General features: G+C 35.4%; 1 protein-coding gene across 6 annotated transcripts; it reads left to right on the top strand.

Moving 5' to 3' along the window:
- The first annotated feature begins 787 nt into the window (after window positions 1-787).
- On the top strand, window positions 788-12980 carry LOC110769080 (lipase class 3 family protein). Of its 6 annotated transcripts, none has more exons than XM_088247083.1 (14): window positions 790-1321; window positions 3082-3225; window positions 4555-4691; window positions 4810-4910; window positions 7188-7309; window positions 7405-7496; window positions 7692-7797; window positions 8321-8475; window positions 8839-8966; window positions 10564-10691; window positions 11319-11416; window positions 11539-11807; window positions 11949-12321; window positions 12417-12980. In XM_088247083.1, exons 1-14 carry the CDS (start codon window positions 1037-1039, stop codon window positions 12520-12522), a joined length of 2244 nt encoding a protein of 747 aa, XP_088103209.1. In that variant the 5' UTR covers window positions 790-1036; the 3' UTR covers window positions 12523-12980. The 6 variants fall into 6 exon arrangements, with proteins under 6 accessions (XP_088103211.1, XP_088103209.1, XP_088103207.1 ...); XM_088247081.1 differs by having other exon boundaries at window positions 792-1321; window positions 3082-3220; window positions 4472-4691; window positions 10570-10691; XM_088247082.1 differs by having other exon boundaries at window positions 794-1321; window positions 3082-3220; window positions 4472-4691; window positions 11539-11783.
- The last annotated feature ends 1081 nt before the right edge of the window (window positions 12981-14061 follow it).

Genomic DNA, 14061 nt, shown 5'->3' with positions numbered 1-14061 from the left:
AGAGAAAACAGCCACCGCATACCCAACTCAACCACCATCACCACCCAATCTAACCACCACAACCATTAATTAGTGGAACAAGAGAGGTGGGTTGATGGGATTCATGTCATGGAAGGAAGGAGGAGTGGGAGTGAAAAAGAGGGAAGGAAGAAGAAAAGAGAAAGTAGAGAAGAGGAAGAAGGAAAGAAAAAGGAACGGGTCTGGGAAGGAAAGAAGAAGAAAAGAGGAAGAAAGAAAGAAAAGGAGAAAAAGGAGAAAAGAAGACTGAAATTATCAAAAATACACCTGAAAAACAATTGTACTACCAAACACGTTTTCATTGTTTTTGTTTTCTAAAGATGTTTTCTAATTATCTACCAGACACATTTTCATTTCCTGAAAATGCAAATTTGTTTTCTTGTTTTCATTCTCTAAAAATATTCTCTGAAAACACTCTCTGAAAACGTTACCAGACGGGCCCTTGTAGTACACAGAAAAAAGTTATTTTCATTATGATGGGAAATGTTTTCATAAAAATAACTCATATATTATTATTTCAAATTGTACTACCAGACACATTTTCATTGTTTTTGTTTTCTGAAGATGTTTTCTAATTAATCTACCTGACGTATTTTCATTTCTTGAAAACGCAAATTCGTTTTCTTGTTTTTATTCTCTGAAAATATTCTAAGAAAACTTTCTCCGAAAACGTTACAGAAATTTAAAATTTCTTCATTTTAGAATTCTATATAATTTTAAATTCCTTAGTCCAAACAGAGACGATTCAGAAATTCAGACGCCTTAAAATTTCTTCATTTTAGAATTCTATATAATTTTAAATTCCTTAGTCCAAACAGAGACGATTCAGAAATTCAGACGCCTTAACTTCAACAACAATCAATTTCTTGTCATCCAAACACACAAAATTTACAAAAACAAAGTCCCTCCCAATCCATCCGCGTCTATATCATATACCACCAACACCAACAAACTGACGTTGCCTCACACCGAGCCCTCAATTTTTAATCAAAGACAGAGAGAGAGAGGAATTGCGGCAATGCGGGTCTCAAATATCAAGAACTTGAGATGGCCCGCCATAATCTTGGGCATTGCCAATGCGGTGGTTTTCATTCTCGGCTGCTCCTTTGTCTTCTGGACTCTTCCTTCCTGTAATCGCCACATCCTCATTCCTCTGATGGCTGTTTCTTTCATGGCAGCCGTCAGAATTGGCATCATGGTTAACACTGGCATCGCCCAAGAAGCCACCGCCATGACCATTCTTGAGCATTCCCCGGCGGTTAGCCCTGCCGCCGTTGACACTGCTTTCCGCCACCAGACACGGGTATTTCACCATTTTTTTCCCCTTTGATTGATTGCTTGATTTATTTATTCTTTTTTGGTTGCCGAGAAAATGAAATTAAGGATTTTGAGATGTTGTGCTGATTACTCTTGAAGGGATAGTATACAGTCGGAGATTTGATACATGCTTTGCCACTTGTTTACTATGTGTTATGCGAATGATTAGAAATATGGTGTTTATTGAGTGATTAAGAATGATTGTTCACTTTGTAGATATGGGGTACGGAAGTTTTTTTGCAAGGATTTACAATGTTTAGCTTCTTTGCAAGGACATAGAAACTTAAGGAGGATAGATACATAAAATATCATTGGCATGCTATTTTCCAAAAGAGAACTAGTCACCTTATCAACTGAGTATTAGCAGTTTTGTCGAATATGGGTCGGACGAAGTTAGTCACCGCATAGCAGGGTTTTACATATATACATGCCTAATCCTTGTTCTCTATCTAATGAGGATAGGGAGTGTCTCAACAGACTTATAAATAGGAAGAGTTTTTGGTAGCAATTAATGGAAATAAGGGTCTTGGACCAGATTGTTTCATTATGAAAATCTTACAAACTAGATGGGATGTGAGTTAGGAAGGGTGCTATATCGGATTATTATACTTTTTCTTCACTTGTTTATGTTTAATATATTGACTATGAAGCATTATTATGTCAAGGATAACTTAGTTTCCTATTCATATTTGTCTGGTGGTTACTTATCTAAAAAGAAAAGAAAACTCTTTATTGGTGGTAGGTGAATGCTGAAGTCAGTTCTATTGTATAATGAGTATTTGTGTTGGAGGAAGTGTTTTTCGTGTTCACATCACTGTGTCCAAGCAAGTTCTTATGAATGAACATGCCTTCAAGTACACTTTTTGTGGGTTTCTCTTTGTCAAAGAATGGCAATTAAGTGAGAATCTGTTGGTGTGGGGATTGTAGCTCAAGGCTAGAGTTTGAGTCCCATCTTGTCCTTGTGTCTCCCCTATAACAGAAGAGAAAAAAAATGATGGTCCTGTCTGTCACTGAAGATGTGAATAATAGTGACTAGGGGAAGGAGAGAACATTGAGCTGTCACGTAACTATTTAAAAAGTCTTGGATATGCTTTTAACCTTCTTTTTCTGGATCCTCTTTACGTGCAATGATATTGGCAACCTCTTCTGGAGGCATATTAGCATTTCAGCCAGTAAAATCCTCATGAATCTGAATGTGGGGTGACTGGAAATCAGGCATATGGCCAAAAACTCAAATGTAACAGAATGTTTGGTAATTTTTTAAGACCAAAAACAAAAGTTATCGAAGAATGAAATCTGCCGTAGGTTTGATTTATACAGCAGAAACAGAACAATTAAAAAAATGGAAGATGGACAAACAATACAACTATTTGTGAGGGGGTTTTTCAGAATTTGCAAATTTGAATATGGGGCTGCAAACCAGCTAAAGATAAATTGTAATACCACAAATCTGCTACGTGTTTATAAGTTATATGTATGATTTGAGTAATTATGGGGGTTGAATTTGTAATAGTGAAACTTTTTTGGGGCCCATTCAGAAAGATGTTAAACTTACATTACCTTCTGCCTCCTTGGGAGTGAATTGTGTGTGCCATCATATTTTTATTGTGGTACTCCAATATACGAATTGCATTTTACTGTTTCCCTCTCTGTGTATGCGGTTTTTTTTTTTCAATAAATTTGTAATAAACTTATTGTATCAGAATGCTTGTATTTACAGTGAAGAAGTACTTTCTGAATGAACAGGTTAGGTATAAAAAGTGGCTTTGGTGGACTCGATTTGCTACTGTTATTACAGTTCTGCAATTTGCTGGTGCTTCTTACCTTCTGTACAATATGGCTAGTTTTATGTCTCACAATGAAACAACAAACCATTGTATTTTAGGTAAGGTGTGTTCCTTCTTTTGTTTATCCATGTTTAAGACATTCCCTTTACTTCTTTTTGTCAAATGACAAGGATTTCCAATTTAAGGAGATACACAAAAAATTAAGAATAATAAATTGGTATAACATAAGCATTCTGAAGATGTGGTGCCTTTTGCCCAAACAAAATCATACATTATATTGCAGTTTATTTCGTATACAGTTATTCTTGACAGAATGAGTATACACCTTAACTATGTACTCTTAGGCGGTCACTTTTTCTTTGTCTAGCAGATTTCTCCCTAATCATTAATTTGTATTTGACCTCAACTCTTTTTTTATTTTTTGCAAACATCACCTTGTTTTCCTAATGGTTGGTTGTATTGATCTGGACATAAACCATTAGTTTCTTTAAATCAGACCTAATACATTGTTGCAGAGTTCATACACTTAAGAGTGGAAAAAATTAGTTTAAAGAGAAAATAAAACAGAAATATATTGGTTGTTTGCATCATGGATTTGGGTAAAAATATTTAGGGCTATATAATTAGTTTCTGTATGTTGCAACTGTAATGATGACGGTGGCTGGCTATGGTGTAGAGAAAAACATATATATTATTGGTAAGCATCAACAATATGAGGATATTTTATTAAATAAAAGAAATTTATAAGAATACACCTAGTCAAGGAGAACTTAATGAATCTTACCCCTCAAAGCACTGTTACATCAAAGCATGTATGAAAAGTTGCTGAAAATGACCATAGAAAGCGATTGGGTCCATTCCTGTGATATTCCTCAAAAACCTTCACAAGTTTTTTATACAGAGTATTGGATGCTGATACTCCCACTACACAGATATTCCTCAATGGGTATCTGAAACTCTAAATGCGTATCGGTTGTGGCATCTTTGAATTTAGGATACTTCACCAACATGCCATTGTTACAGTCAAGATATATGAAGAAACCATGTAGGAAATTGCAAATCTTTCACTTGATGAACCAGCACTAGAAGCCATATCATTTTAAATGCTATGACAATGCGAGCAATGGGAGTGATGACGAAAGAAGTTAAATGTGAGATGGGGTTCTTAAATTCTAAACTTTTCATGTTTTACTTTGCATGGTATGATGAAAGATGAACACAATGCATGAACTTAGAAAATACACAAAGTCATAAAAGTCTTCTTGCCTTTTACCATATGGGCAATGTTAAAGTGATAGGAATCTGATTTCATGTGGAATATCACAAGTGTGGGAATGCTTGTAATGCAGGGACTGCTTCGAGCAATATTCCATGGAAGAAACATTTAATGGGCTTTTTTGTAATCACGGTGTGTTTTGCGGCATTACTACAGTGTTTTACAGGAACTGATATTTTAAAATGGAGATCATTTTATGCAACCCAAGATGATGCATGGAAGGCTCATTACCGGGAGGTATTTGATCATGGCATTCGTGAGGCTTTGTGCTGTATGGGGCGAGTCAAATACTTGTAGGTCCTGCATTTTGGTTTACTTACAGGATACAGAACACACGGACAGTGACATGCATATCGTTATATATATCTATTTATACTTTTTAATTTTTCTGGTCTCATCTTATTTATCCAGGAGTGTATTGGAAGAAGATGAGGTTTTCTCAGTAGCTCGATTACTAGGTGATCTTGTTGCCTATCGTGCAGCCGGCACAGGACATCTGGAACTTATGGCAGGTTTTGTCTGAACTTGTGAAGTTTCATATTGTGAATGACTAAGTTGTTTGTACCTGACATTTTCTAGTCACGCTTGCATACATTTTGTGATTTTGCCTCCAATGTTCACACTGCGAGAGTATAATCTAGGGATTATTCTAATGCTTATTTCGTATTAATTTAGCTAAATTTTGAGTTAGAATTTTCTTGATTTTTGGTGGCTTCCAAGTGCTACCATATACATGCCACTCAATGCACAGAATCAAACAGTGGAACACATTAAAAGAGAATTTTCAGAACTATAACGTGAGAAATTTTAGAAATCTTAAATCCAAATCCCAAAACCATAAGATTAGACTAAGCACAATTATTTTTCGCCTTTGAATTGGGTCCCTCATGCACTGATTTGTTTACCTGTTTCTATGGATGGACTGTATATGTATATGCATATATTTTTGTTAAATGTTTCTATTGAGTATAATAACTACTAACATTTTCTCAAAGTTAAAAGTACTGTGATTTTCATGCTACTTGTCTGTTTTACATGAAGTTTTCAATTTTTGGAGAACATTTGCCAAATATCTATTAAACAAGACCAACGATGAATATAATATTCTGCAGAAGAAAAATAATTAATGTATTTGGGAAACATATACATTATCCTAATGCAACACAATTTACTTTTTCACATCAAGATACCTTACCAGAATGTAAAGCATTTTCTTTTCACATTATGATAATTTTCCTGTCTCATAAATACATTATCCTCGGATTTTTTCCTGTGGGTTAAAAACAAGACAGATCTCTGGAGGGAGAGAGTAATTGGTTTCTGCCATTTTAAGCCAATGCAATTTGATAATGACTTGGAACTAAAAGTCTTGTGGGTTTTGTTTTTACATAGAAGTATTACATTACTAGAGGCCTCAAACAACACAGCCAAAAGTGTATATGTCATAATTTTTAGTTTGATGTAAAAGATTATACATTATGCGGATTGTTAAACAAGACAGGTCTTCGTTCAGATCTTAAGCTGGGATCAGTTGATAACATAAGCATGCATGATGCATGTTCTGATTTTTAATTGGAACCAATAAACTTTATTAAAAACAGATATAGTACAAACTACAAAGCAATGTGGAAGAGAAGTCCATCAGGAACTGAAAACAAGGACAACAAAGAACCACTAGACCAGCCTAAGGACAGATCAAACTCACACTGTTAGACCAGAAAAAAAAAAAATCAATCCAAAATAATTAAACTAAAGGGAACATCCTTAAGCTGTTTAGACGAAGAAGCCCAGAGAGAAGCAAAGAATTTAATCATGTCCCACAATGAGTCCACCTTTCCTCTCTATCACAAAATTTCTTCTATTTGTTTCACCTGTGGATTTGCACAGTACACACCAATGAGGAGGTAATGAAAAATATGACCTTTATTTAAGACAGTGAAAATAAATTATGTAAATAAATGTAGAATTTTTGACATATTTGGCAACGATGTTGGAGTATTATCTATATCTTATATTTCTATTACATCTAATTCATGTTAAGAGGCATATGACTATATTCATGGTCGAAGAGTTAATGGTTAAGGCAAATGTTATAAGTTGTTAAACATGGGTGCAATCCTCTGTAGTTATGCTTTTAACGTCCGTGCAAGCAACAAGATTGTGCAGGTCAAGAGACCAATATATGAAAAAAGCGCGTATGGCCCTACCTAGGCTACAAGACAAGCCAGTCATTGATACTATTGAGTTTATCTACTGGCATCAAGTTGTGCAATGTATAGTGCAACCCACATAATCCAGCAAAAAGTTACATTGCACAACAACTGTTAACATAGCTAGCAAGCCATTAGAGTAGAGTTTAGAGCAAGCCATTGACTTTCGGTTTTGGCATTTCTCTGTTTAGGGAGCCAAAGATAATATTTGGAGTTGCTCAGCTCTTTAATCTGCTAGTATAATTAAGGCCTCTGGCTTCATTGGTGTTCTGCAGCTTAATTGCAGCTTTAACACAGTACAGTTGGGAGAGCAGTAAGATGTTTGTTGAACCATTAGTGGCTTTTGTAGGTATCTCATCAGCCTAGTAGAAGATAAAGTAGTTAGACTTGGTTGTCCAGGACTTGCAATAACTCTATCATCAGGCTGTTGTTATCATCAATATTACCTTTATTTACATCATAGTTTCACTTGTTAATGCATCCATAGTTGATTTATACCCGAAGTTACTCGTTCCCAGTTTCATCCTTCATGTCTCTTGTTTTGCATGCATGACACTGTGTGTACTATATATTGTCCAGGTCTAGCCCTTTTGCAGAACCAGGGGCAGTCACCAAAATCCTTTGAAGAGTGCGTGGAGACACCTGAAGAAAAGATCAGGGAGGCTGCAGATCTTCATAAGTTTGCAGAAGCTGCCTACACGGTATTATGACAAAGTATTTTCTTAAGTACGCATTTCTTTTTCTTTTTTTGACTTTATTATTCACTTTTTATATTTATAAGCACTGCATCCTGCAGGGTCCATTGCTTGATTTTGGAAGAAATCCTTTCTTATTTCCGTGTGTGTGGCTCTATAGGCAAGGGATTTTGACCCCATGGGCTCGTAACAGGTCATTAATCCATCGGGTATCTTACTCATGCACATGTAATAATGTATACTGCATTTTTTGGCAAATATAATCATAGACATTGTTAAACTTGAGTTAATCACAATTTCTTTTCTTTTTTTTAAAAAATATTTGTTTTTGCAATGTTGTAGACATTTACTGCCATATTTGGTAATTATTTTTCCTCTTCCTTCGTAGGCGACCCGTACTTGATGGTGATAATTGGTTGCGAGGTCATGCAGCAGCTTTTCTAAAATATGTTAAACTATCCCCCGAGGTACTTAGGAAAGGGCGTGTTAACCAGGTGAGTTATCCTGATAGCATTGCTTACTCTAATGCCTCACAACACTCCAACAGTCCTCTTCAGTTGAGGGTTCTCTCAAATAGTGTCATTTGAGGGATGGGGAGCTCAACCATTGGATCTGTTTTAGTGTTATGTGTGTGTGTGTGTGTGTATTTGATTGATACACTTATACATTGAATCATTTTAAACCTACATTTTTTTTTTATTATGTCTAGTTATTTCAAATCCTTTAAAATGCATCATATGCAGTGAGTTTTATGGTTCTTCCAAGTTCCAACCAATCCTATGCAGTAACAACCATTTCGTACCATTGTGGCCCCATATGCCTCTTTACAGAGACAAAATATCACATGCTAAGGAAACATAGTTCAAAATTATAAAATGCCTAGTCTTTTCTAAAGAAAATATTAATAGTGAGTTCTATGCAAAGAATGTTCCATCATTATGAACTTCAAATGAAGGATTGTGGGAGATAGAGCATGCTTATAATCTAAGAATCTTTTATATATATTTTCTGTCTCAGGCAAAGTGTAAAGCTGCATACTTTGTTCTTGTTCTGCATCATCTAAGATCTGTGGTGATTGCTGTTCGGGGAACTGAGACCCCAGAAGATCTAATAACTGACAGTTTATGTAGGGAATGTGCTCTTTCTGTAGAAGACTTGGATGGATTGATAAAGTATGTCTTCCTCTCTCTCTCTGTATCTGTATCTGTATCTGTATCTGTGTGGTTATGTTTATGTGTGTTTGTGGTCTGATAATTTGCTCCTTACTAGAGTCTCAAAACTTTATGATTGACTTTAAACTGTAAACTACAGTGGTGAAAAGTCTGTAGATGAAAAAAAATAAAAGAATAAGTAAAGAAAGGAGAAAAATAAAAGATGTGATGAAACTAATGAAGCAATAACGTTTCCCTGGTTGTGGACCTCTGGTTTTGTCCGTTTGTACCACTAACTTGTGTTTACTGCATTTTTCCCGCACCATAGGCACTGTATTTGTATTTGGCACTCAGATTTTCATTTATTTTTTGTTTTGTTTGCAGTAGCCCTAATGTTCATCCTGAAGTGAGACAATCCGTGATTTCATCTTTCCCGCACCATGGGCACTCTGGTATTGTTGAGGCTGCAAGGGATCTCTTCATGCAAATTGAAGTTAGTCCTAGAGATGATGGTAAATAGATGACTTTTTTGTTGTCTCTCTCCTTCAAACTTGTTGGACTCTGTGATGCTGATCCGTCCTAACAGATTCCTTTGGAATCTGTTTCGGTATACTCACATCCAACTTCTATTATCCTTAATTGACATCAATTTACCCCTTTAAGAATGTTGTCTTGGAGTTCTTTATTCTTTTGCCTTACAGCATAATGTATTTGTGTCTTAAATTAATTACTTGTATGTTTGATAAAATAAAAAAAAGTAATGATATTAGTATCAACTGGAGCAGTGGGATAAGAAGTTTCCTGATAGACTTGACCACAATAAGCTCTAAACAATTTCATCTCTAATCAGCTTTTATTATAAACTACAGACATTTCAAAATTTGGCAATAGAATGCGTTTCAAATCAAGGCCCACTTATGACATACTAGAATATTTTATTGTCTTTAGTTATGTAGATTGGATCTTTTGTGTGCCAAAAAAAACTAAAGTTTAAAGATACATTTATCACATATGTATATAAACAGATAAATGTTCTAGACCATTGGTTAGGTAGTCTCTTCCTTGAATCTGTGGTCCACTTTCAGTCTGGAAACATAAGCATTTGTCTGGCAATAAAAGTCTGACAAGAGAACTTACCCTATATAAAACCTATGTAACATTTTATTTTAATCTTTCTCCTTGATCTTTTTAGGAACTATGTTCCACCGATGCCGATACAGGATATAGGATACATGATAAAGACACTGTAGCATACAATGATAGAATAACTCTCCACAAACTTGGATATGAAATAAAATGTTATAAATTTTTTATTTCAAGAAGGTGCAAGAGTGGACATTCTTAGACTTTGACTAGTGCGGATTTCCACTATCCTGGACACGTCCCACTGCAGTTCAATGATTGAAACCATCCATCTAGGTCCGTCCTAAAGGATTATCCATGCAAAAGAATTAGTCAAAAACCGTTTGATCATCAATAGTATGCAGACAAATACAGTTTGTGGGATAAAATATTATTGATGATGATGGCAATCAAATGGCTACATGATTTTTTATTTGACTGATCTTTTGCAGAAATGATCCATAAAAGATGACCTAGAACATAGATGATTCCAATCATTGGACTGCAGATAGGATGTTGGACAGCTGCAGTTTTCATAGTTTGCAGACGTCCACAGTTGATCCTTGGTGTATATTTACATACATTATTTTTTTGCTGCCCTTCTCTTCTTCTCTGGGATACAACCACAAAAATCCGAGCTCCTCTGTTACTATTTGTTGCAGCAAGTAAAGAAGAGCTTTTACTTTCCAACTCTTCTTCTTCTATTTGTGTTTTTTTTCTTTTCATATTGACCTTTATGTCCTAAAAATTACAAACAGTTCGGTATTCTTAAAGCATTTACAAAATAACCCATTTCCACAGTCTCAGTCACATGTCCTTGCCGTCTCTGAAAGTCAGAGTTTCCTAAAAGTGGACTGATACTTATTTGAACTATCGAATACATATCCATATCTTAAGTGTTCAAAGAATATGTGCTTCATTGTTCAGGAGTTTCTGTAAATTGAATTAAAGCAAAAGATACACCCACTTACCACCGAAATGTTGGAGTTGCAGGATCTGGTTCAAGTGGCCTTCTTTCTTCTTTGCTGGGAGTTGGATGCGAGTGTGAGGGGTATAGCATTCGCATAGTGGGGCATTCCCTAGGAGGTGCAGTTGCTGCATTGCTTGGACTCAGAGTATGGAATTTCTTACTTGAAAGTAATGTGATTGTTTTTTTTTCGTTTGTTTGACATACTTTTCTAGTTCATGGTTGAAGGATTTGAAAATACATGTACGTAAGCTGTAAGTACAAGTGTTGGCATGTAATCATGTTTGTCTTGTGAATTTTACTTGCAGACAGAATTTGCAGTTAGTAATCTGACCATGTGTTTCAATATATTTTATGCACTTCCAGCTCTCATCTAGGAAATTTGGTTTTATTGAGTTGTATTAACTTGTGATTTTTTGCCTTGGTTCATGATTGCAATATGAGCATCAGTATGTAATGGGTATAAAATTAATAAAAACTTATGAGTAGATTGTAGATTATCTACCATTCTTGTATTCCTTCTGAAAATTCTTCTTTTAATGGAATCTCCTGCTCACTTGAAGTTATGTGGAAATTTACACTTAATGTTGATCAAGGACCCCTTTCCCTCAAGGTTGATGGAAGCTCACATAAACTGAGAAAAATACACAAGCTGATGCAATTAGAGTATTGATACCAATCATTTTTGTTTTCCTTGTTTAATTTTCAATTTTATCCATTTTGATTTTGATGAAGGTACTTTCTTCATTTTTATTCTCTATATATTTGTGTGTAGCTATACCACCAATACCCAAATTTGCATGTCTATACATATGGGGCCCTTCCATGTGTGGACTCGGTTGTAGCAAATGCATGTTCTGAATTTGTTACAAGGTAATTGTGCTTGTCACTCACGCTACTGATAGTTTAGAAAGAAAAAAAACAAAAACCGTAACTTGTTTTCATATTTTTATCTTTTTTACTATGTACATCTGAAGTGCTTGACCTCTCTGCAGCATTGTATACAACAATGAATTCTCCTCACGCCTATCAGTTGGATCAATCATGCGGCTTCGAGCAGCTGCAATTACAGCAATGTCACAAGATTCAGAAACTGATACGGCTATGATACTAAGGCTTGCACGCCATTTTCTCCATGTAAGCAAGTACCAGCAAAATGGAACCGAGGTAAAGGATTCAGCTTCAGATGTCACTTCTAGGGCAATCACAAATGAAAAACTAAACCACCACATCTATGAGAGTGAGTATCAGGTTAATATTAAAGGTAGCCACTTTTTTAGTTTCCTGAAGTTAAATGTTTGCTGAAAACGCCCAACATGACTTCTACTATCATATCATCATGGGTGTGTGAGGGTTGCGACACAGTGGCCGAAGGATCTTCACAGATATTCCTTTTCTGTTGCAGTGTGCAAAGATGAGGATCAAGATTTAATCGTGTGGGATGATGCTGAGACGGAGGACAGAGTTATTCAAAGTGATCATGATGAATTCACCAACCCCTTTTCCAATGATGTCATTTCAAATCATGACCCTGTGTCCCAATTTATGGAAAGTGTCCCAAGATCGGAAAGTTTGACATCTAGGGATCCCCCAGAGATGTATCTGCCAGGGCTTGTGATTCATATAGTACCGCAACCAAGAAGCTTCGATATGCCTCAGTGTAGAGGCTGTGCAGTCCAAGAGAAGACACAATGTCATAAGGCTTATATTGTGAACAGAGAAAGCTTCAAAGATATTATTGTGTCACCATCAATGTTTCTCGACCATCTTCCTTGGAGGTATCAAAATACAGTTGCCTTTCGATTATTCTTCCTCTTTGACTTCTAATTGGCCAAGAAGTTGTCTTATGTTCTTGTTTGACTCTTCTTTTTAGATGTCACGATGCAATGAAACAGTTATTGCAAGCTCAAAGATACCAGGTCCGAAGTTTGCAAGTTCGAAGCTCCCAGCTTGTTCCTAATCAACCTGAGAGTGTGTGATATATGTGCGCTGAGATTCACATATGGACTCCTGTGTGAACACTTTGATATATGCTCCCTTTTCCTCGGGAGTTTGTTTTCTGTGGTGGAACTAACGTGGCTATAGCTTGACCACCGTCACAAAGCTGCGTGTCATCAGAATTATCTATGTGAACTGGGCTGTTCATGACCCATCTCAATGGCACTCGGAAATAGCATGTTATCCATTAAGATTTCTTAAATGTGTAATTCTAGCTTCATCTTCAAAATCTTGTGGTGGTATATGATTTCAGATAAATATATTGCAGTTCGAAGCAGCTTGATTTAGACTTTGGCTGCACAAACTCATTCTTTCCTGGGTCTTTGTCATTAAGCTGCTAGTTTAACAGCTTAATGGCACAGGAGGTGTACTGTTTACAAAATGTGATCCCAGAATTTTCAGTTTTGTTACATTAATGATAATGCACTGTTTCATCTCAGCATATGTTTGCTACTTTTTGTGATGATAGAATATGTCTACAGTCTTCTAACAAGTGCACTTTATTACATTGTCATTATTTAATATGCCAAAAAGAATCTCTAACATCAATTATGGGGCTCGTTTGGGAGTGATTCTAATTGCAATGTAAGCCAGGAGCATGTGATTATTATCCCCTTGGAAGGAATAGTGTACGTAAAACGGGACGGGATTGAAGCAGGCAGGGATATGCTTTGTCATTTGTTAGATATCTCTCACATGCTTTGTCATTTGTCATTTGTAATATCGCCTGTAGTCCTCGTGTTATACACGAACTTAGCATTTTCATGTTTAATACTCGTATTATACACGTACGTACTTATTTTTCAATAATACATCTATTTGTTGTACATGTCTTAAAGACTAAGTAAAATACATGCTTTTAAAAAAGCAAATGTATAATACTCATATTATATACGTACGTACGTATTTTTCATGTTTAATACACATTTTTTTACAAAATTTTCAATAACACACAATTCATGTATTATACACATAATTTTCACATATTATTATTGAATAAAAATAATATATATTAAAAAATTTAAATATATTATATTAAAATATTATATAGTGGCCGAACATTTCAGTTGTAATTTGTCAAAATTTTGGAGAATAAAACACATACGTATTTTATTTGTATTTTTCCTATACCGTATTTTACTACCATAAAAGAATGTGAGAGGCTATGATTACTACTTGTTGTAACAAAAATACAAGATGGTGATTTTGCAATCTCTTTGCCAACCAGAACAACAATTTCAAACAAAGATTTATGGGTATGGTAATAAGAGAGGTGTTGTTTGAAAAGTGAAGAAATTACCAAGAACACTTAAACTCAGCATGCAATTCTCTAGGACAAATAATGTGTATAGTAACAGAATTTAATAGTACTCGAGAGAACGAGTTAGATGAAAGGCAAACATTCCCACACAAAAAATAAATAAATAAACTTTAACATTGATTTACTATGAAATTTCTCTCTCTTCAATACATGCTTTGGAGAAATGCGGGACGAGGAAAAAGGGGGTGTTAGGGAGGGG

This window comes from Prunus avium, chromosome 1, assembly GCF_965620075.1.
Source record: "Prunus avium chromosome 1, drPruAviu1.hap1.1, whole genome shotgun sequence".
Lineage (NCBI taxonomy): Eukaryota > Viridiplantae > Streptophyta > Magnoliopsida > Rosales > Rosaceae > Prunus > Prunus avium.
The sequence above is the reverse complement of the archived record's forward strand: the minus strand, read 5'-3'. Positions and strand labels throughout refer to the sequence as shown.

What these genes read in the sequence shown, in the direction of transcription:
- LOC110769080 (XM_088247084.1), top strand. Translation starts at nt 1,037, where the DNA reads ATGCGGGTCTCAAATATCAAGAACTTGAGATGGCCCGCCATAATCTTG. An exon ending in GACTTGGATGGATTGATAAA is followed by an intron (nt 8,476 to 8,838) that starts GTATGTCTTCCT and finishes TTTTGTTTGCAG; the next exon opens with TAGCCCTAATGTTCATCCTG. An exon ending in TGTTCTGAATTTGTTACAAG is followed by an intron (nt 11,417 to 11,538) that starts GTAATTGTGCTT and finishes ACCTCTCTGCAG; the next exon opens with CATTGTATACAACAATGAAT.